The following is a 21480-nucleotide window of genomic DNA, read 5'->3' on the forward strand; positions in this document are numbered from 1 at the left end:
TTAAGGAAGTATGACTGAATACCTACAACATTGCATAGGTGCTTCTGACATCCTTTCCCATTCTGATTTTGGGAATTCTATTTTCCTTTTCCTAATTTATTATTACTTCATTGACAAAACTTAAATTTAGTAAATGTACAGTGATTGTAGCACTCTTCTCTCTCAACCTAATTTTCCCAGATTGAAAGAAATACTATCACTGTCTTGTCAAACAAACCCGACTTCATTTTTTGAGGAGCCCATTAAACAAAATGTGTTTTAATACTGCCAAATGGAAAGTTATACATCTAGGAAGAATGAATGCATCCCATACAGAACATTTAGAACATATACATCTAGGAACAGGCCATATCTACAGAATGGGGGACTATATCCTGGAAAGTAGGTACTCTGAAAAGGATTTAGAGATCATAGTGGACAAGCAACTCAGCACGAGCAGTGAGGGTGATACTGTGGTTAAAAGAGCTAATGCCATCCTTGGATTCATAAAGAAGGGAATAGTGAGTAGGAGTTGGGAGGTGATTTTACCTGTACATGGCATTAGTGAGAGCACTGAAATACTGTATCCAGTTCTGGTTTCCATATTTTGAAAGAATGTTGAAAATGGAAGAGGCTGAAGAAAAGAGCCACAGAAGTTATTTGCGGGCTGGAGAAAATGCTTTAGAATGAGATACTTAAAGAGCTCAATATGTTTAGCCTATCAAAAAGAAGATTGAGTGGTGACTTGATTATCGTGTGCAAGTACCTTCATGGGAGAAAATATTGGGCGCTAAAGTGCTCTTTAATCTATCAGAGAAAAGCATAACAAGGACCAATGGCTGGAAGACGAAGCCAGACAAATTTAAATGAGAAATTACACATTTAAAAAAAAAAAAAAAAACAGTGAGTGTGGCTAGTCATTGTAGGATGCTATCAAGGGAAATTATGAATTCTTCAGATGGCTTCACAAGGGCTGGATGACCTTATGGAAGACATGCTTTAATCAAACACAAATTATTGTGCCTAATGCAGAGGTAACTGGGTGAAGTTTAACAGCCTGTGATATATAGGAGGTCAGACTAGATTATCTAATGGTCTCTTCTTGTTTTGAACTCTATAAATCTATGACGGTTGGTATGTCCAACATCTGAGCGATCTTATTCTTATACATTTGCAAAAATTATCATGCCATAAATAACAAGATAAATAATGTTGATAAGAAAAGAAAATAATTCCATGTCAGGCTCCTAGGTTTACTATAAACAGTGAAAGGGAGATATAAACAAGTCAACCAAGTAAAAGGACACTATCACTGTAATATTCTTTCCTCTCTTTGTTTTACTAACTGTACTTATGGAATGTTTTGTTCATTTTTGTCTTAAAAGTCAGAAGTGCAATTGTGGCATCAATACTATGGATAAAAGAATTACTAAATGTAAATGCTTTTATACATACAAAGACAGATACTGAATGTTAAATACTGGAGACTGACAATGCAACAAAAGCAAAGGTATTCATAGTTAAGTTATCCTGTCTTTTCTTAAAGAGTTGCATTTGCCTCGTAGCAAACTTTGAAAAATGTTCTGTTTAGCAACGATGCTCATTATAGATGGTAAATTGTGTAATTCTCTTCTTCAGCTCTTCTATTATGTATTTATTTTATTAATTGATGTACATGTGCGAAAAGAACGTCTGGTCTATGCTCTAGGCACACAAACAGTTGTAAACAAAGAGTGCAAATAATTACAGACAAGGCCAACAACCATAATAACAAAAAATCATTCCCAACCCACCATCAGTTAATAACTCCTTCCACACAACACATACTCCCCTTAATCTTTTTTAAATGATTAGTAACATTTAAATAAACAGAGGCTCTTTGTTTCTCATCCATCAAGTGAAGTCATAATTATCTGCTTGTGATATTATAATGACTATGACTATGATTTTGATGTCAATACAGGACATACACTCTCCTCTTGCGGGAAAAAAAAAAAGGACAGAAGGAAATATATATATGTCAGGATCCCAACAAGAGCAGTCAGGACCAACGGTCAGGGCAGGGGCAAATCTGAGAGAGTAGTGGAGGAGTTCATACTCACATTCCGGGCCAACATTAATGCAAAAGTCAGAGTCTGAGTCAGTTTTCAGGGTCTGGGTCAGGAGGTGAAGACACAAATGAAGCTGAGATTAAAACCAGGCATTCAGAAGTAGGACTGGTCATAGCAGCTACAGGAGATCCACGTTGTTGCCTGAATAGACACTTCCTGGAACACCCTTTGGATTTATATAGGGAGGGGAGCCAATCAGGAGCCATGAGGCTGCTGCCTGTCAGACCTCTTGAGATGGGAGGGCCCATGGTCTGTGTCTACAGCAGGTCATTGGCAGGGGAGCACAAGCTAATTATAGTAGCTGCTGGGTAGCAGCATGAAGATGCCAATTACCTGGCAGTTCTGCAGGCCTGGGTTCATGGGGCCTTGCATATATATAGCTTCAGATATTCCTAGATGTCATCTGTATCAGTGTACCAAGCTGTTTGTTGGAGCAAGCAGAGAGTAAGACCTGAAATTCCCACACAGTCCAAGGGTTAAGGTCTCATAAGCCTGCCTTATGCTCATACCACCATAGGCCCCATTCCCTAGTACTGGTAGCACAGCATTGCCTAACTGAAATTACTTCATCCCCTGTGAGTATCCAAACCAACTCTAGTTAGAGGTGTAGAAGGTATATTGACTTCCCAAACCCCTTCTTCTTTAGAGGGACCACTCTTGGATACTCAGCCCAATGGCCTCATCGCCTCTCCTCCACACAGAAAACATCAGCTGCAGTAGGAGAAGCTTGCATGGAAGGGGTGGAGGAGTAATAAGGCCTCAGCTTCTGTATATGTTCATCATGGACTGTCCTGAAATATTTATGCAAATAGCCCCCCCACCATGGAGGGAATTGCACACTTGTGTAAGGGATTGCAGAATCTAGTCCTAAATCAGCTTAGCAAAATTCCTTATTCATTTTTTGTTTTCAGAACAAGTTACTGGCAATGCAAAAGAGCTAATTTGCAAAACAAAATACCTTACCAGAATGCTTTGATTTTTTAATCTCACCTGAAAAAGTAAGACATGACTGATAAGCTTGGTTTGGGGTACAAAGGTGTCTATGTGAAAGTGAAAAACCCTGAAAATAAAGGTTTATGCTGGAATTTCTTATAAAGCCTTCACTATAGAGCTGCTCTCTATAACATAGTCTGGGTAGTTCCTCCTGATAAATCTATTATTATAACTAGTGATTAGTAAATTATCTTTCCAGGCAAAATATACTGGTAAAAATAGGGCAAATACGCTCCTCCAATTTTGTTCTTCATAGGCAGACTCCTGCTTTCATATTTTGGACCAGTTTGATCGCTGGTATGAATCAGCGCAACTCCATAGGCTGCAGTAATACTATGCTTATTGACCCCAGCTGAGGATCAGGCCCCCCAAATTATTTTTGTGCTACATCAGTCTGCTTTTCTCCTACTGAAATCAGTGAAAGTCTGACCATTATTTCAGCGGGAGGAGGAGGATGCCCCATGTTTGTGCTACTTCTAACACATTTTGCCTTGAAGAACAATGTATCACTTTTGGCAAATACAGATCAATTGACAGAACTACTTAAAATGAATCCCAGTACACCCTCCTTCCCTGACCTCTTTTTAATACATCATGCTATAAATTCTCTTGACTGAACAAAAACAACTTCAGCAATACAATTAAAAATCCTTGTAAATTCAAGCAAACAAACATGAAATGAAACAAGCAATGCTGAAACACTATAAACTGATTTGCCAAGTCTCACCACCAGTTTCCCTCATTTAAAACTGTTACTGTAGATGCGGAGGAAGAGTCTTAATTTGTTCTACTTTTTGTATATGTCTAGATTTTTTCCTATTGTTGTTTTTACTCATCATGTTTATAGGCATCTCAACTACCTATATTTTTCATCTTTGCTCTATACGTGAAAAATCTTTAATAAAGGTGATTTTATTATATTAATTGCATTGCACTGACATCTATTATTATTGTAGATCTCATTCACAAAAGAGGCCCCATGGTGCTACTCAGTGCACAAACCGGTAGGAAGAGATAGGCCCTACTGAAAGCATTTTTACAATCTATGGACACCCAACCCTGCAAACATACTAGCGAGTAATTATACATGTAAGTAGTTGCAGTGCCCAGGTGTTGCCAGGATCAGGGCTTATGACAATTGCAGGCGTCTACTCCGGAAAGGTGGGGGGAGGGGGGGTTTGGTCTGGGTTTTTTGTGGGGCGGGCTGTGTGTGTCAGGCACTTAACTGTACCTGATTTCACGGTTGGGCTCTCTCTGTAAATTAGGTCAAGAGGGGGAGAAGAGGGTCAGTTCAGCTCCAGATTGAGTCTCTCCTGCTACAGCCCATGTCCATTTTCCCGGGGACTTTACACCTCACTCCTTCCAGGCAGGGTCCGCATTCCGCTCCAGCTCTCAGGGAAACCAGCGCCAGTCTTTCCATTGGCGTTCCAGATGTCACACCCCAGGGCTGAACTCGTCCCAAGCTCCGCCCGTCTTCCCTGGGCTCGCCCCTCGCTCGCGGTGGCTCTGCTGCCGTATGCCCAGGGCAGGGCGGCAGGGCTTTCCGTCTGTGCCACGCCGCAGAGGACTGCCCCGCTTCCCCTTCCCGCAGGCTCGGGGTTGGCTCCCGGAGGAGGCGGCAGAGCGGAGGGGCTGGCTCCAGACGCGGAGAAGAAGTGGGCGGAGCGGGCTCCAGTGTCGTTTGCACCTGAGCGAGGCGGGCAGCAGCGGGCGCTCGATCCCTGGCTGTCGGTGCCAGGCTTCCCTCCTCCGCCGGCCGGGATTAGCGCAGCCTCTCGCCCGCTCTGCCTGTCACTGGGGTGGCGGCGGCGGCGGCAGCGGCAGCGATCAGCGCGCCCCACTCCACGCCTCGCTCCCCAGCGCCTCGGTGCTTGCACCGGCCAGCAGGGCGCCTCCCGCCCGCGCAGCTGCTCCCTGCCCCGGCGGCGTCTCTCGGTTCATGGCACAGCGGGGCGGCCCCGGCGGCAGGAGCCCGGCGGACTGTTCGGCGCCAGGCGGGTGAGCTAGGGGCAGGTGCGGGCTGGGCGGGGGGCAAGTGGGGGATCGGGGCTTGCTGCGTGGGTGGTGCCTGGGAAGTGAGGGTGCGGGGCTCGCGTGGAGGTTGGGGGGCACAGTGGGTGTATTGGGGTTGATGTTTGAGGTGGTACAGGGGGAGTGAGGGTGGGGGGCACGCGGGGTGTATTGAGATTTGGGGGGTGATACAGGGGGAGTGAGGGCGGGGGGCACGCGGGGTGTATGGGGGTGGGGGTGGTACGGGGCAGTGAGGGTTGGGGGGCACGCGGGGTATGTTGGGGGTTGTGGGGGGTGGTACAGGAGGAGTGAGGGTTAGGGGCGCGGGTTTTGGGGTGTACACGGGGAAAGAGGGATGGGGAGCCGCGGTGTGTATTGGGGGTGATACATTGGGGCGTATCGGGGACGCGGGGTATATTGGGGTTTGGGGCTGAGTGGTACACTGGGAGTGAGGATGGGGAACACGTTAGGGGGTATAATGGGGTGGTAGCTGGGGAGTGAAGTTGGGGTTCAGGAGGCATATGGGGAGGCTGCCGTGGGGCAGCGCATGAAGTATTTGCACCTTTCAGGGGTTCATGGTTGCATTGGAAAGTGGGGTTCGGGGAAGGGGACAGGGTGACAGGCACGTGGGTTGAGGGGTGCGCGGCCGTTTGGGGTGGCGGTACAGAGGGAGCACTGGGCGGCTGAGGTCCCGTGTTTGCAGCAGTGTCTCAGGCGGACATTGCCCAGGTGAGCGAGTGCACCGCTCCGGGGACTCTGCACCGCTCCGGGGGCCGGCCGGGACTGGGCACCGCTCCGCGGGGACGGGGTGGCGCTGTGGGGGACTCGCCCTTCGGTCGGTGTCTGAGCTGCGGGGGTTTCAGCCCTGCACCTGGCACCAGCAGGTTCACTGAGCGAGCTGCCCGGCCGCTCGCGGCGCCCTGGGGGCGAGCCCGGCCCTGCGCGGAGCCTGGACTATCGCATGCCCTGCACTGGAAGAGGAGGGGGGTAGCGCCGGAGCGGCTTCCTCTGCTGCTTTTTGTCGGGATCGTCTCCCGCCATGCGGGTCCCTCCGGGAGGCTCCAGGCTCTCCCACCCAGCTACCCAGCTGGACAAGCTCCCACACGTCCACCTTTCCCAGCCAGTCGGCTGTCAGCCGGGAGAAGGAAGCAGGCAGACTGGCACCTGGCCCGCTGGGGCTTGCATGTTACGCTAGGTTTGGCCTTGGAGCACGGGCTGATGATGTTTGTGGGAAGGCGGCAGTTGTTTGCAGGGATCTTTGTTTTCCCGATAAACCCCTTGTGACCGAGTCACACACCGGCCTGCGAAGTCGGACTCTCGCACAGCGTTTCAGTGAGCAGCAGAATAACTTTCCTGTTCCTTTGGGCATCGAGTCTGCTCGCCTGCTGAGCGGCATGTCACCGAACTGAAACCCACGTAGAACAGGGCAAGCTATAGATCTGATCATCCGAGATAGGGGGAGGAGGAATTGAAGGGGGAGCTAATTATTATTAAACCTCAGCTTGGATTTTTTGGGGAACGGGTGAGCTGTTGCCTTCTAGTATATACAGGACAGAAAGCAAGCTGCCACAACATGCGTGGATGCCACTTAAAAATTGAGAGACTACAAAGGTCTTACTGAGAAATACAAAACAATCATTCAGGGGAAGATACTTTTTAAAGCCTTCTTTAAAGATACACACACACACACACACACACACAAGCCTTACTACCCACCCCGTTCCCAAAGGGGCGCAACTTGGCAAATCATTGTGTCCTGTGTTCCATCCATTAAAAACATTAGGAGACACTTAGCTGAGAAATATAACCAACGTGATCTCTCAGATTGATTTTTTTGGATATAAAAGTTATGCCGCTTCCTGCTCGCCCTGTAGTGCAGTGGTTCGAGGTTATCTTTATCCAAACCTTGTGCCTCTTCCGTCTCAGGAGGCACAGGGACAGAGAACTGTGAAGGCCTGTGAATTTAATCCTCCCAAACTTTGTGTCTATACCAAGCTTTGAAGTGCATGAGATAGCTGCAGTGGCCAGCAGGGATCCAGCTGAGCCCCTCATTATTCCTACACAGGACAGCAAAAACTGCTCAGTTCATTGCACAACTCCAGTGAGATTCATTGCAGTATATGCTCCCCACTTATTTCACAGCATTGCCTAATGGAAAGGAAATGTGCCATTGTACGGGACTGTTTAATGCAGTGCGTATCAGTGAATTGTACTAGTGCTTTTACCAGCATAAGGCTAGTGAAATAAGATTTACTTTTGTTCCTGTTTTTCTTGCACTTTTAAAACAAGTATGTGTTCCTCTTCTCTTGACATTACACTGCATTTCTGTTAATTAGTATTTCTGACTTCAGATTTAGTTTCCCATCCCCTATATTTAAAACACTGTTGTATCTGTTCTTTTGACATTAACCCTTTTTAATATGCCTGCATCGGCAGCATTAATTTTTCTTTTCAGGCAGGTCAGTAACAAACAATAGTGTGTTACACAAATGTAAATTTGGAGTAATTCCACTGACTGCAGTGGATTTGCACCAACTTAACACAGCAGTATTTGTTTCTAAAGTTGCCATGATTCAGATACTGGAAAAAAGCTCCTTCTGATTTACCCAATTATCTAGAGAAAGAGGGCATCTCATTGGCTGTGTGCTCTTATCCACCTATATTAGACATGAGAGATGGAAGATATCTGCTGGCTCATCTTGTCCTCTTTCAAGAGCCAATGCAGGATTGTTCCTTCCAGAAGCTAGTGCCTACTATACTGATTGGCTTAGCAGATTGATGACCTCACCAGTGAGCATTCTGGTCTGGCACTAGTTTGAAGAGAAGCGGTTTAGTTACCAGAGGCATGAAGGAGTAGAGGTCAGCTTGGAAGATGAATTTTAAAAGGTTGGCTTTTTCTATATAATAGACTAGTAGTTAGAAATAGGCCCTGCAATTACAAATCAAGGTGAGAAACTACATGATGGAAGGGAATGCAAAAAAGGATAGTTTTATTTAAAATGAAGGGTGGAATTTTGGGACAAGAAAGGTGGATAGCATTACTCTTTCAGACGTGTTACTTTCTTGGAGCTGTTTTTGATGCAATAGCAAGTAAGGGATAGTTAAAGCTTTCACATTTGTGAGTCTGTTTTGAGTTTCTCTTCTCCTTCTGCATTAGAAAATTAACTATTTTACTTAAGGGGGAAAATAATGTCTTGAGTTAGACCTCTGTTTATTTGAAGCCTAGATAATGCAGTGAAATAACTCTCTTCTTCTTTAGGAAAAAATTAAAATCTTGGCTTGGGTCAAAAGATGGATTATTTTCCGAGGGATGGGACATTTAACCTTAGTGCAAAATACAAAAAAGCCACAAAAAATAATAGTATTTTCCAATTTATTTTTATTCCACTCCATCAGGATCAAACTAATTTTTACAAACTTTATTTAGTGTTGTGGGTGCAGAAATATAGTTAAACCTCAGCCAAATACCAAGCAAGTCAGGCTTCCTTAACATATAAATTTACATACATTAATGTTTAGGGATTTCTGATATTCTGAAGTCAAATATATATATATTTTAAATCAAGCTTATAACTCTTTTAAGGCTTTCTGACAAAAGATATTTTCCGGATGAACTGTATACCATTCCAACCATACTGAAATCTAGACTAGACTTCCCATTGTTATAGAAGTTAGAGAATCTTTTGTTCTAAAACAAAACTAATGCCATTAGTGGTGCAGTTGTTTTAAAAAAATCATAAATTTTGGCAAGTACCCAATATAGTAGAGGTTTAACAAATAATTGATTTTGCTCCAAGTTATTTTCCTCTTCTATTGAGACATAGATGGGCATTTTTCTTGTATTACAAAAGGTAATCAATAGTTTATGCCCCTGAGATTTCTCATGTAGTATACAATACTGTTTCTTTTAATATACTCATCTTTGTAAATTCACTGTACACACAGATAAATCCAGGCAATAAAAGTAGAAAACTAGAATCTGAATGTTTTATTACCATGTGTTACTTAAAAGCTGTAGTATATTGATTTTTTTCCTTGAAAAAAGAAGAAAATATTCTTATGAATTTAGAAACACCTAAAAAAAAAAAAGTGTGGGATGAATCTCTTCATGAGGAAGGCATGGGAAAAGTTTTGCTGTAGAGGGAACTATTACAGGAAAGAATTGTTTCCTATGAAGAAACAAAATGTTTTGTAAGACTGCTATTAGACAACTTAAAATATTTTCTCCTTTGCACTTTAAGAGCTCCCATTTCAGTACTTTTCCTGTGGCAGTTTCTACTAGAAGTCCTGCAGATATATGGGGGAGTTTTCTTACAACTAGTCCCAAAATGCTAGTTGTGGCGTTTTGAACAGAACATATAACAAACAAAATAGGGAGAACGTATAAAGTCAGACATTCATTCCATTTGTAGAAGAGATGTGTTCCTACTATAGAGAACTTATACTGGAAATTCTTAAAAAATACTAAAGCATGTTTAGCTCATTTTAAACCAGTACCATCTTACACAAATATTCTATTTGTAAAGGCCACTTTTAATTGGTTTTTTAAATTGCTTGTTTTCCAAATAACTAGTGCTGCAAAGTTTACATTAGTTCAGCCGGACATATTCTCAATATAAATAAGCCTGTCTAGGGATTGTGCAGCATGGATAGTTTTAAACCTTTTAAAATGACAATGCAGTACTGTATGCCTGATGATATACTCCACAGTAGAGTTCAAGAGCACAATTCATTACAAGAAGTCTGGCATCCAGAGTGCCTTAAAGTCTAAATTCTGATCAGCTTACTGTGTGCAAATATCCAGATACTTTGGAAAGCCTGGAGCTCTCCTGTGGGGTTCCAACTTGTCTCCTAGAGGTAAGGAATTTGCACTAGAGATGAGCCTCAGCCACTAAGAACTCAAATCTGGCATTTTCATTCAGGCCCATCTCTTGTGCCAGATTGTGCCCATTTATTAGGGTGCACTAAGAGATCCCTCAGGTGCATCCTTCCTTGTAGGGAGATCTGCGGGGTAGCAAAAAAGATTCAGATGCCTTTGCCGCATCATACATTCTTCACAGCAGGACCTGGGAGCTGTGTTTGTTTGGGTAAGTGGGGGTGGAGATGCAGGTGAGTGAGGGTGGGAATTCATCCTTCTGACCACATGAAAGATATGTGAAGGAGTTAATACAACTGTTTCTCCTTTCCATCAGCATCCTTACAGAAGCTATACTTTGGTTGTGTGGCTCCAATGGAGCTCTTCATGGAGATTTCCTTGCTAAAATCTTTTGCCCGCTCCTTTGGATTTTCATACAAGAGAAGACCATATGGGACCTAGTTTGTACAAGTGTAATAGAGGGCAGAATGTAACTAAGTCTGATCCTGCATGGTGTTCAGAATGTCTCCGGATGGGGAACTGAAGCTACTGAAGGATCAGGTCCAGATACCTTGTCTGCACTAGTCTCTTTTCCTTTACATTTCCTACCAACTGCTTAGCACTGGCAATGTTCTGGTAGCTGTTGTCATTTTAGCCACAGCGTCATCTACACCTGCTCTGAGCAGTGTTGGGATAAACTGTTGTTTAAATGTCAGAGGATGGTCTACACAAAGGCTACCGCCAGCATAGCTGCAAAAGTGGGATGTGTTGGGGGGGAAAAGCCTAGTGTAGTCGGAATGACAGTGAGTTTGTAATTTCTGCATCACTACAAATCATTTCATCTGTATTAGACTACTATGATTCAACAGCGAGTCTCTTTCCCTTGCAGTTTCTATTGGTGGGGTCTGAGAAGCAGCATTTCTGCTTTCACATAATTATTATTAAAATAATCTTCTGATGTTGTTTAGAATTGAGTACGTGTCTAGTTTAAGAATGGTCTTCTGTGTTCATGTTTAAGGGGCCATGGTTCTGAGTACAGATACTGAATCATTTTTTCACTTTCTTTTGATTTTTTATTAAAACAATTGCATAGGACTGGAAGTCGGGAGATCTGGCTTCTGTTTCCAGCTCTGCTACTGTCTTATAAATCTCTGTGGTAGGATTTTCAAGAGTTAAAGCCCTGACTCATTGAATTTCAATGGATCTGGACACTAGCTCTCTTAGGCTTCTTTGAAATTCCCAACCTATATCCTCTCAGCTTCTTATTTTCCCATATGAGAAGGGAAGTGACTGATACTGACCAAATAATTGTCTTAAACAGTATTTAATATCCACTTTAAAATGAAGTTAGTTCAAATCAGGTCTTAGATAAAATGCCCCATGAGTGAGGATAAAATATATTAAAGATTGGAGAGGCACTCCGATACTATGATAATGAGACCATATAAGTACCATAGATAGAAACAGAGGTGCTTAAAAAAAATGAAATTCAGTCATTATGACAGTTCTCACTTCTTTCCTAATTGCATTTACAATGAAAAAAGTTGTCCATTTATTTCTGAGCTAAAATCTTTTTCAAAGTCAATGATAACTGTGAAAACTGATTTGATTGTTCCACAATGAATCTTACCGAATAAATAATGTGACCACTATTTTGCTAATTAATCTGAGAAAATTGCAGAAGAGATTAAGAAAAAGCAATAGAATTTTAAAAAACATTTAGGTATAATCCTCAAAGCACCATTTAATGTTAGCTGTATTTCTCTCACCAACTCATTTATTTGTAGCGGATACACTAATGACACTGTCAGTCAAATTTTTGTATTAATCTGGAATACATAGTCATTCTGTGAAGTCATGTGTGCTCTAAATGACTTTTGGAAACAGTGAAGGAAATTCTTGAAGCAGGAAAGTAATTTGGCAGAGTGGCTGTTAAGCTTACCTTCAAGAGCTTATTCTTGTCAAAACATTTCTCAAGGTTTGCAAATGGCAAAGCTATATAGTGTATGTTAGCATCCTTATTTTTATATAAACTGCTGCAATCCTAATGTACACATCAGTAAGTTGCTTAATATCCTAAGGAGGGCGTAATAGGAGAAAACTGAAGTAACAAACCAATGCATGTGCAATTTTTTTCATGGATATCACTTTGCCCATATAACAAATGTTTTGTTAAATGTATATGGTGTATTATGAGTGAATGCTACTATCCATCATAGATGTAATACGATTCCAGGATTGACACTGAAGCCTAGAATGTCTGTAGAGCCAGTGTGAAGTTTGATGGAAAAAGCTACGAGCATGGCTGAGAGCTCTTTTTGTTTAGAATATCACCAGATTCAATCATCACTGGAATTCACGGTCTGGTACCATCCAATTTTTAAGTTTTCAGCCATTTTCAGTTTTTTTACATTTTATGAATACATCCACATGACAGCATGAGCTTTCACCTAGTATTGTTGTATTAGTCCAGCACAGCAAAAATAAGTGACCCAGAAAATGGTCAAATCATAACGAAGTCTCAACATGCTGGGTACATTTAAGAAACAGAAACACAAATTAGTCAGTAATCAAAAAGGAATATATTTTAAACTGAACAGCCAAGGACAGGGTTAGTTGGTCATGTGCAAAGAGGATAAATACTACTAATGTCATAATCAAATATCTAGTGCTGCCTTTTTGAACAAATGCAGGGCAAGAATCAGATGCATTGACATTATGGGGAAACTCCTCCTGAATTACTACGAGATCTCATGATGTGCCAAAGACTTGCAGCTTTATACATATATATATAAAAAATAATAATAAATAAAAAAAAACCTAAGCAAGTGTTTCAAGTAAAGAAAAAAAGAGATAAGACAGCATTGGAGCTCCACAGAGGCTCAGGAGTCCCCCTGTGCAGGTCAGCTTGCCAGAATGGGACAGTAGACACTGCATATTTAATTCTGATGGGCCCACTACTACATTACTGCAAGAATATAACAATGCAGAGTCTCTTCACTGTGTGCTCCGTTCCCCCAAAACCATTCCTTTGGCATACCCTTCCTAGCTAAAAGGACGTGGGTAGAAAAAAAAGGCCCCACTGGCATGAAACAATACTTTCAGTGGTTCTGTTTGTATTCATTTTCATGAGACTCTGATGAACTGGTAGGCATAATTCATAAAATAATAAAGGCATTTTGTTTCATTGAAGCTTGAAGGTAGCTAAATAGTAAACAGTTCAAATAATAATAGTGCACAGCAGTATTCACAGAAACCTGGGTTTACTGGTAACTCAGTTTACTTCAGTGTGACTACACAGGAGTAAGGGCTTGCTTCATCAGGGTCTTATAATTACTGGAAAAATAGGATTTCTGCAGGAAAAAAGGCTGAGCTGTTGTTGAAGAGGTTCAATAGGAAAACTCAGGTTTACTATTTACGGAGCTCGCCCACTTAAAACATACTGTGGAATAGTGGCTGTTCCCTTAATTACTTCAAAATCAACCAAGATTTGATATTTTGTTGTTTTAATATTCTGGCCAGCAACCATCCACCTAAGGAGGTTGTTGCTGCAACATTTGCTCACATTGCAACTAAGTGTGAAGTTAGAATAATTCATTCAGGATATCCAGGGTGAAGTTATCTGTAGTGGAGTCCTTATGGTATAGACCACACCAGTGAGTGCCATATTTTTGGTATTATTTCATAGCTGGTTTATATTTATTGAGATAATTGCAGATATGTCAAGAACTATTTGTGTGTGAGAGGGGATGGAGGGGAGAGTAAAAGAAAGAGATTAATGACACAAAGTCACATTGCTGCCTGATAAAACCTGTGCTGGGGCAAAGAGGGAAAGAAAGCTTACGGAGTTTCCCTACATCATGCTTTTGAATGATACATCAAAAGACAGATTGTGGTACCCCTTCCTCCATAGGATAAGTCATGGCTCTGCTCTCAAATCCAATGGGCTCCAGGGGATCTCCAGGAGGGCCAATTTCCATGCTTTTATACCAGTTCTGGGGTCCTGTGCCCTTCTCCCAACTTGTTTTCATACATTGAAGCATTTCCAGTATCTAACCCCTGTATTCTTTCAGGCAGATGATGTGTAGCTCAGGGTTTCAGCCTTTTGGGGCTGTTCAGTGCAGGCTGTCCCATACTTAACCTTAGCATTTCACTACCCCAGCAAGTCACAACAATTATACGTTCTCTCCTTGTGGCTTCAAATTCTGACCAGGGTTAGGCAACACTGGCAGATGTCTGCAGCCTTGCCTATACTAGCCCACTGATGCTTAGAATGGTGGTAAATGTCAGCAGATCACCCTTGTGTAGGTACAGCCTATACCTAACTCAGAAGATGGTTAACTGGCATAGCTAGCATTTTCACACCAAATCTGACACGACAAAACAGGCCAATCTATGTCTAAAACTAATCACAATGAGCACCAAAAGATAGGATAGTATTTTCTTAAATTAAATTAAAATGCAATGTGATAACAGCTTGTAAAAGACCCAGCCTGATTCTTAAGAGAAATATGAGCATTTAAATTGGAGGATTTAAAATCTCATAATAGAATCAGTACCTCTTGCTGAAAATTAACTTGGTATACCATAATGTGTCTGTGGACTCTGCCAATCACCTCATGAAGTGAGGGTCAGTAATATCCCATAAGTATGTTCCTATGCCAGCATTAGACTAATTATCATCACCAATACTTGTTCAACATTTTGCGGAAACATTCAGAATTAACACAACATGTACAATAACAAAAAGATAACCTCCAAGACTCAATGATACTAGTGCACTATAATCTATGGTAGATTTGTAATAGTAATTTTACCTCATTCCAGGATCAGGTTGCAGCTTTGACTCTGTTTCCTAGATGTACCTCAGTTTCTCCTCTGCTTGGTCAGTTGAGTTAGTGTGTACATGACCTGGCCCTCAGGGAGAAATCAAACAATTATATTAACTCAAATTCCTCCTGTTCTAGAGCATAGAAAAGCTTCACACAACAATCCAAACATAACTCCTAGTCTTTCACAGTCATTTAACTCAGGGCATGTCTTCCTTCTTGCATTCTTCCACACCGTTGCAGGGCTTTGTCACCTTCTGTAAATAGGACCATAAGGGAGCCCAACTACTCCAGCCCTGGGAACCTATGTTCATTGGATGTCAACTTCACTCAAAGCCCCCTACTTCACTTTTTGCCAAGCCATTTCCCACCCAGGCCTTTGTCCCCAGCCCTTTCTCTCACACTTTCTCCAGAACTTCCCCATAGTAAGACACCATACTCTCCTACTATTACAGGCAGCTCTTTTTTAATAGCCTGACTTCCCCCAGCAGGCTCTGCTTCCAGGCTGCAGTCACATGACCCCTCAAGGGACTACAGCTCCCAGAATTCCCATATTTAAAGGACCAGTAATTGGAACAGGAATGCACTGGCCCAGGCCTACTCTCTTTCTTTCTGGGCTATGGTTCCAGGACATTTATTACACTAGTAGTTAATGGTATCAAATTTGCATGTTATATACTAATGTAAACCCATTGAAGTCATGTAACATAAATAAGAAATTATTACACCCTAAAGGCATCTTAGATATTAGCGTGAAGAGAAAACTTTATAATGTTTGTCTCCAAATGGCAGGAACACACTTTCTTGTGCAGTTATTATATTTACTTGTCTTTGAAAGTTTAATAATATCCTATAATGTTGAAGTGTACCCTTGGGAGAATTAGAAAGTTTGATCTGTTGCAGAAACCAGGATGATATTTAACATAACAATGTAGCTTTTAGCAGTGATATATTTGAGTATACATTGATGTGTTTCTCTTTCTTTCCCTAGTGACTGCTCTGCTTGAGAAGTACGTGCTCAGTCAGCAAAAGGAACACAACTTTTACAGACTGTTCTATGTGGACATCACTCCATGACCCATTACCTGGTTGAGTGAAACCAGATTAAGAACTTCTGCCATGGCAGTTCTTCTATTCGGAACTCTGCTGCTTATTGTTCAACCTCATATAGTGCCTTCCAGACCAGCTGTAATTTCTAAGGCTGAGACCACTGCTCAGTCTGTTCAGAAAGAGCTTTTAAAGAAAACATCTCTCAAAAATGACTTCAAAGGAAACATTCATTTTAATGGATCTTGCCAGCAGCTACCACAAACTATCATTATTGGAGTAAGAAAAGGTGGAACAAGAGCCTTATTAGAGATGTTGAGTCTTCATCCAGATATTGCAGCAGCAGAAAGCGAAGTCCATTTCTTTGACTGGGAAGATCATTATGGAAATGGATTGCAGTGGTATATTAATCAAATGCCATTCTCCTATCCCCATCAGATCACAGTGGAAAAAACCCCAGCATATTTCACATCACCCAAAGTGCCTGAAAGAGTTTATAATATGAACCAGTCAATGAGACTACTCCTTATTTTAAGAGACCCAAGTGAGAGAGTACTATCCGATTACACCCAAGTGTTCTATAATCATGTGCAAAAGCACAAGTCGTATCCATCCATTGAAGAATTCCTGATTAAAGATGGTGAACTCAATGTGGACTACAAGGCAATAAACAGAAGCTTATATTACTTTCACATGCAAAACTGGTTGAAGTATTTTCCTCTTGGTCACATTCACATTGTAGATGGGGATAAATTAATCAAAGATCCATTCCCAGAAATAGAGAAGGTAGAGAGCTTTTTAAAGTTGTCACCTCAAATAAATGCTTCAAACTTTTACTTCAATAAAACGAAAGGCTTCTATTGCCTAAGGGATAGTGGTAGGGAGCGTTGTTTACATGAGTCAAAAGGAAGAGCACACCCTCTTGTAGATTCTCGTTTACTTGATAAACTGCATGAATATTTCCATGAACCTAATAGGAAATTCTTTGAGCTTGTTGGCAGAACATTTGACTGGCACTAATTTATGGTAAGTTAGTGTTAAGCTTCAGAGCCTAAGTTTCAGTGTACACTTAGAAATTATTTAAAAAAGGGCATTTTAGCTATAATTTATTTGTAAAATCCATAAATACTTATGTACAGTATTAGAGTTACAATTGCCATATAAACTAGTTATATTTTTCTACTTGTTAAACTTAAAGATATTTTGTATTGTTTTTCATGGTTGTTGTTGGCACATTGTGTATTATGTCTCTATACGAAGAAACTAAAATATTTCACTGCAGAAGATGTTTTCTTGAGATTGTGTTGTCTGTTTAATATATAAGAAATTCATTTCTACAAAATCCTTCAGAATTATCAGAATCTTTGAAATATAGTATCTGGAATTTCTCTCTTTATTATGAATGACCACATGAACTTTTACACTTCCCTTTTTGTTGTTTTTTCTAATGACTTTAATTTTAAAGTCACTATAGTCAGCAAAGCTCTCTAACCTGCTTTATACAATTAATTCTTACTAAAGTGATACATCACATACTTATTAGGACATGACATGTCATGAATAACGGAATACTCCTTACTTAGTCTCCGCATGTATATGTTCTTTATACTGAAAAATGGGAGTTAAGGATTTAAGCAATACTGGTAAATTTTAAAGGTTGCTCATGATTGTTCCTAAATTTTATAGCATTTATTTCTGCATTAGAATCACTGACAAACAACACACACTCATGAGCCATTAGTTGCATTAACCTCTAGAAATGAATGGCTGTATTCTCATTTATGTTAAGACCCTTGGATAGAGCCTGCATGGATACAAAAATTTGCATCCGCATCATATCCACATATGCGATAATTAACTTGTATCTGACCCGTAATCTGCATGCCACCTTTTATATGTAACCGCACCCACACTAATCCCCTATCTCACTGTTAGAGACCTGCATGGATACAAAAACTTGGATCTGCATCCGATCCACGATCTGCAAAGATAGAAAACAATACAACTGCATCCGCAGATGCAGATATCCATGGATATAAAGCAGATACCTGCAGATTTCCAGGGCTGTACCCCAGAACACAGCTCTGGCTATGCAACGGTTCCAAAAGTGAGTGTAAATTACTTTTGCTCACATATTAAAGCCCCTTTATGCCGCCACAGAGGTGTCTTACACCACTACACTACACTAAGAAATTAGGTTGATGTAACTACATCACTCAGGGATATGAAAAACCCCACGCTTCAGAGTGATGCAGTTAAACTGACCTAACCCCCAGAGTAGACAGCACTATGTTGACAGGAGGGCTTTTCCCATCAACATAGCCTCTTGCAGGGGTGGAGTATCCATGCTGACAGAAGAAGCCCTCCTGTTTGGGTAGGTAGTGTCTTCACTGACACACACCGGCAGTGCTGCAGCTTTTTAAGTGTAGATCTGTTCTTAGTGCAAATGAGAATCAGACCTACCACTTTCTCCTTTCTTCCCCTCTCCTCTCTTCCAAGATCCATGGCCCTCCCTCTGCTGGAAACAGAGCAACTCTTAACAATGCAAAGTATGGCTTTCCTTGTCTACAGTAGGAATTTTCATGTTTTGGTGACCATAGATTTTTGAAAGTAGAGCAAATACTAGACAAGGCCCAGAATTGTACTTCAGATGTAAACTCTCCAGTTGTAATGGAGGAATCTGCCCAAGATCTATAATATGCAGATCAACTGCACAATGACACACAAACTGAATTTTTCATCAAATTCTGAACAGATAGTTACAATACTTAATATGACTGAAATGTGGATACATTAACCTTTGATGGTGAGACGGAGTGGGGTTCAGGACCAGACTGTGCTAGGCTGCTTGTGCATCATCTTCTGGATGCAAACATCATATACAATGCTGCTTGCATGGAGATTTGTACCTGCTTTTTTTTCTCCATTCCTTGTGTACTTCCCATGCTGGATTCAATCTGAGAGGCTTTTTTATTTATTGATTTAATTATTTTAAATAAAAATGTGGAAAAAAAACTTAAAATGAGACTATTGTACTGAATAAAAATATTTTCTTTATTTCATCTGTCTTTTTATTTGACAATGTCAGCATTAGAAGACCAGAATTTAGAATCTGACACCTGTAAAGCATCTGCTTAAACAACACTTACCAATTTGGCAGTAGCTCAGTGCATTCAGATTGAATGGATTTTTTTTGTTATCCCCCATCTTGATTGAACTGCCAGTCACTGACTCAATGTACCAAGGAAGTCCATATGGGGAGGGAATCCTCCACTCATCTACACAGAAGAAGGGGTGGAGAGGCAGAATCTCCCCTACACAACTATTGTCTCTTTCATTGTGGGATCTCATGAAGGGTTGTGCAGGGAGTCAGGATTCACATATGGAAACTGGGGTAGTAGGGAAGCATATTTGCTCCTCAGTCAACTTCAGCAATTACCCACGAAAGCTAATACAGCTTTGTGTTGGATAAAATTTTCCACACCACCTTTCAGTGGCACCCACCTTTTAAGGGGGTCCTTGGGGCAGCCACAGAAAAGTCCTGATTTCATGGTCTCATTGGAGGAAAGCTTCCAGGGTATGCAGGGTGTTGGTGGCCTCACAGCCACCATGGAGGAGCCTCTCTCCATCTGAGGATTCACCTGCCACCACTGCTACAGTTGTGAGGAACAATTGCCAAGTAGGAGGCCAGCCAGAAGGGCCCAATTAGGTGCTAACTAGGGGGAAATGATCTGCTGAGAGTGTAGAGGTTTCACAATTTTGGGGGGAGGGAAAGATGCATCTTGTGTGTGTTTCAGAGAGAGAGAGTATTTTATCTGAACAGTGTCGCATCTGTTTCACATTGAGGTGTAACAGTTTTGAGTGAACCAGTTTTTATGTTCTGGCAGCACATCACTCCCTGCATTAGCTACAAGTGGACATATATAAGAAATCAAATGTTACTGTGTTCACCAATTTTGAAGCGCTACACTTAGAATGGGGATTCTGGTGTGAATACTCTCACATTTACAAGTTTAAACATTAACTTTCCAAAAATATATTTCTGCAAAAATTTCTCCTAGCAAACATATTTGCAAAAAAATAAACAAAAGAGAGACACAGCCTTGACTGAAGCAAATTCAAACGTATAGTTAAGTGAATATCCATGGCAAAGTTTTGAGCTATTTAGCCAGCTTTATTAAGAAGTGGAAGGATTCCCTATAAACACCTTTCAAATGTGGAGCAATACAGCTATTTCCTTTTGTAAAAATTCTGCAGTTGTAGGTGTAAAGTACAGTCACTCTGATGTTTTTCCAGAGAGCTGATTTCTTCAGGGCTGACAGCCAAGTATGTGCTCATTCCTTGAAAAGTACAAAATAAAATATAGCACCTCAAAGGTATCTAGTATATTAGACTTACCCCTCCTGTGACTGAAAGCAGAAACGATGATTATCCAATCAAGTCATTAGTCAAAGTGGCATTGAAAGACTAAGATCGGCCCTTTGATTCACAGCACTTGTTGGTATTCACCTTAGAAAATCAGCTAATGTGCTTGCATGTACAGCACATAGTGAATAAGAGAAGAGGATTGAGTTGAAAACATAATGGTAACTCCTTAAAGTAAGGAATATGGAGCAAGATGATTAGGGGTACGTAAGACTTGATTGGAGTAGGAGGGGGAAATCCTTTTAGCAGCAGCAGCCCAGGATTTTTGCTATTACTTTTACTATAGCATTGCCATAGGTACAGTTGATATTATACAATTGTTCTAAATATCTCTTTGCATTAACTTCTGTGGCTATATATTTGCTCTCAGACCAGAAACAACATTGTTTTGGAAAGCTTTATAAAAATCTGTGTAGTCATTTTCTGACTTATTGAAGTGAGTTTGGGACTGGAGGAAAGGAAAGGCAACATTATACCTGCTAACCTAACCTGTTGTTGAGGCACTTCAGATCTGACAACTCAAGTATAGCTTAGATGAAAACTTCACATATGAGGCTCAATTTTAGCCAACCTTGCATAGCTCAGCTTGGCAATAGAGGGTGGTGGAAACATTTCCCTTTCTCTGTGTCATGACTCTTAGGGAAGCACAGGTACTGCTCCTTGCTAGCACCCAAATGGACTCTAGCTACCCAAAAAGAGATAGGGTGAGGCTAGGATCACAGACATGTGCCATCCTTCCAAATCAGCCAGCTGCTCAGGCATTTAAAGGCGCATCCACTAAAAGGGTGACGATGGAAGTGCTGCTGAAACTTGTGCTCCTTAGGTGGAGTTCTGGCAGAGAGATCACTTTCTGCTGTGAACCATGGTTTGAGAGACACAATATGGTCCTGATTTTGTAGGATGTCCTGAATGACCACTAGCATCTACACCATCATTGTCGTCGTCGATCTCTCGAGTCGAGGATGATCTCTTTTACAGGTTTTATTTTATATAGGTCCTTTGGTGACCAAGGAGTCTGATCCTTGAGCTGCAGACTCATTGGCAGACATTACAGGTGGTGTTGGAAGGCAGGATTGGGCCACAATTACTGCATGACAGTTGTCTGTCCTTTCTTTTTTGGCATTTTTATGTGACCAAGGTGAGGCAATTTTCCTCAAAAATGGCCATTCCTTCTCTGACAAGTCTTTGCCAATTAGCCCTATCTTGGGCTACTGTCTCCCAGTATGTGATG

General features: G+C 41.4%; 1 protein-coding gene and 1 long non-coding RNA gene across 2 annotated transcripts in view; one reads left to right on the plus strand and one right to left on the minus strand.

The window, feature by feature from the left end:
* The window catches only part of LOC137141454 (uncharacterized), a 29581-nt gene extending 24928 nt beyond the window's left edge, over nt 1-4653 (minus strand). Inside the window, exon 1 of the long non-coding RNA XR_010916644.1 lies at nt 4315-4653. This is a non-coding gene — a long non-coding RNA (uncharacterized lncRNA). The remainder of the gene's footprint in view (nt 1-4314) is intronic.
* Nucleotides 4654-4899: 246 nt separating this feature from the next.
* Nucleotides 4900-18881, plus strand: HS3ST1 (heparan sulfate-glucosamine 3-sulfotransferase 1). The gene is made up of 2 exons (XM_067530334.1): nt 4900-5081; nt 15769-18881. The coding sequence occupies exon 2, from the start codon at nt 15897-15899 to the stop codon at nt 16842-16844; it is 948 nt and encodes a 315-aa protein (XP_067386435.1). The 5' UTR covers nt 4900-5081; nt 15769-15896; the 3' UTR covers nt 16845-18881.
* The last annotated feature ends 2599 nt before the right edge of the window (nt 18882-21480 follow it).

This window comes from Emydura macquarii, unplaced genomic scaffold, assembly GCF_026122565.2.
Source record: "Emydura macquarii macquarii isolate MOO-44397 ecotype Brisbane River unplaced genomic scaffold, CSIRO-AGI_Emac_v2 contig_3062, whole genome shotgun sequence".
NCBI lineage: Eukaryota > Metazoa > Chordata > Testudines > Chelidae > Emydura > Emydura macquarii.

Bases quoted from the DNA above. Each gene is read 5' to 3' on its own strand.
- HS3ST1 (XM_067530334.1), top strand. From the start codon at position 15,897: ATGGCAGTTCTTCTATTCGGAACTCTGCTGCTTATTGTTCAACCTCAT.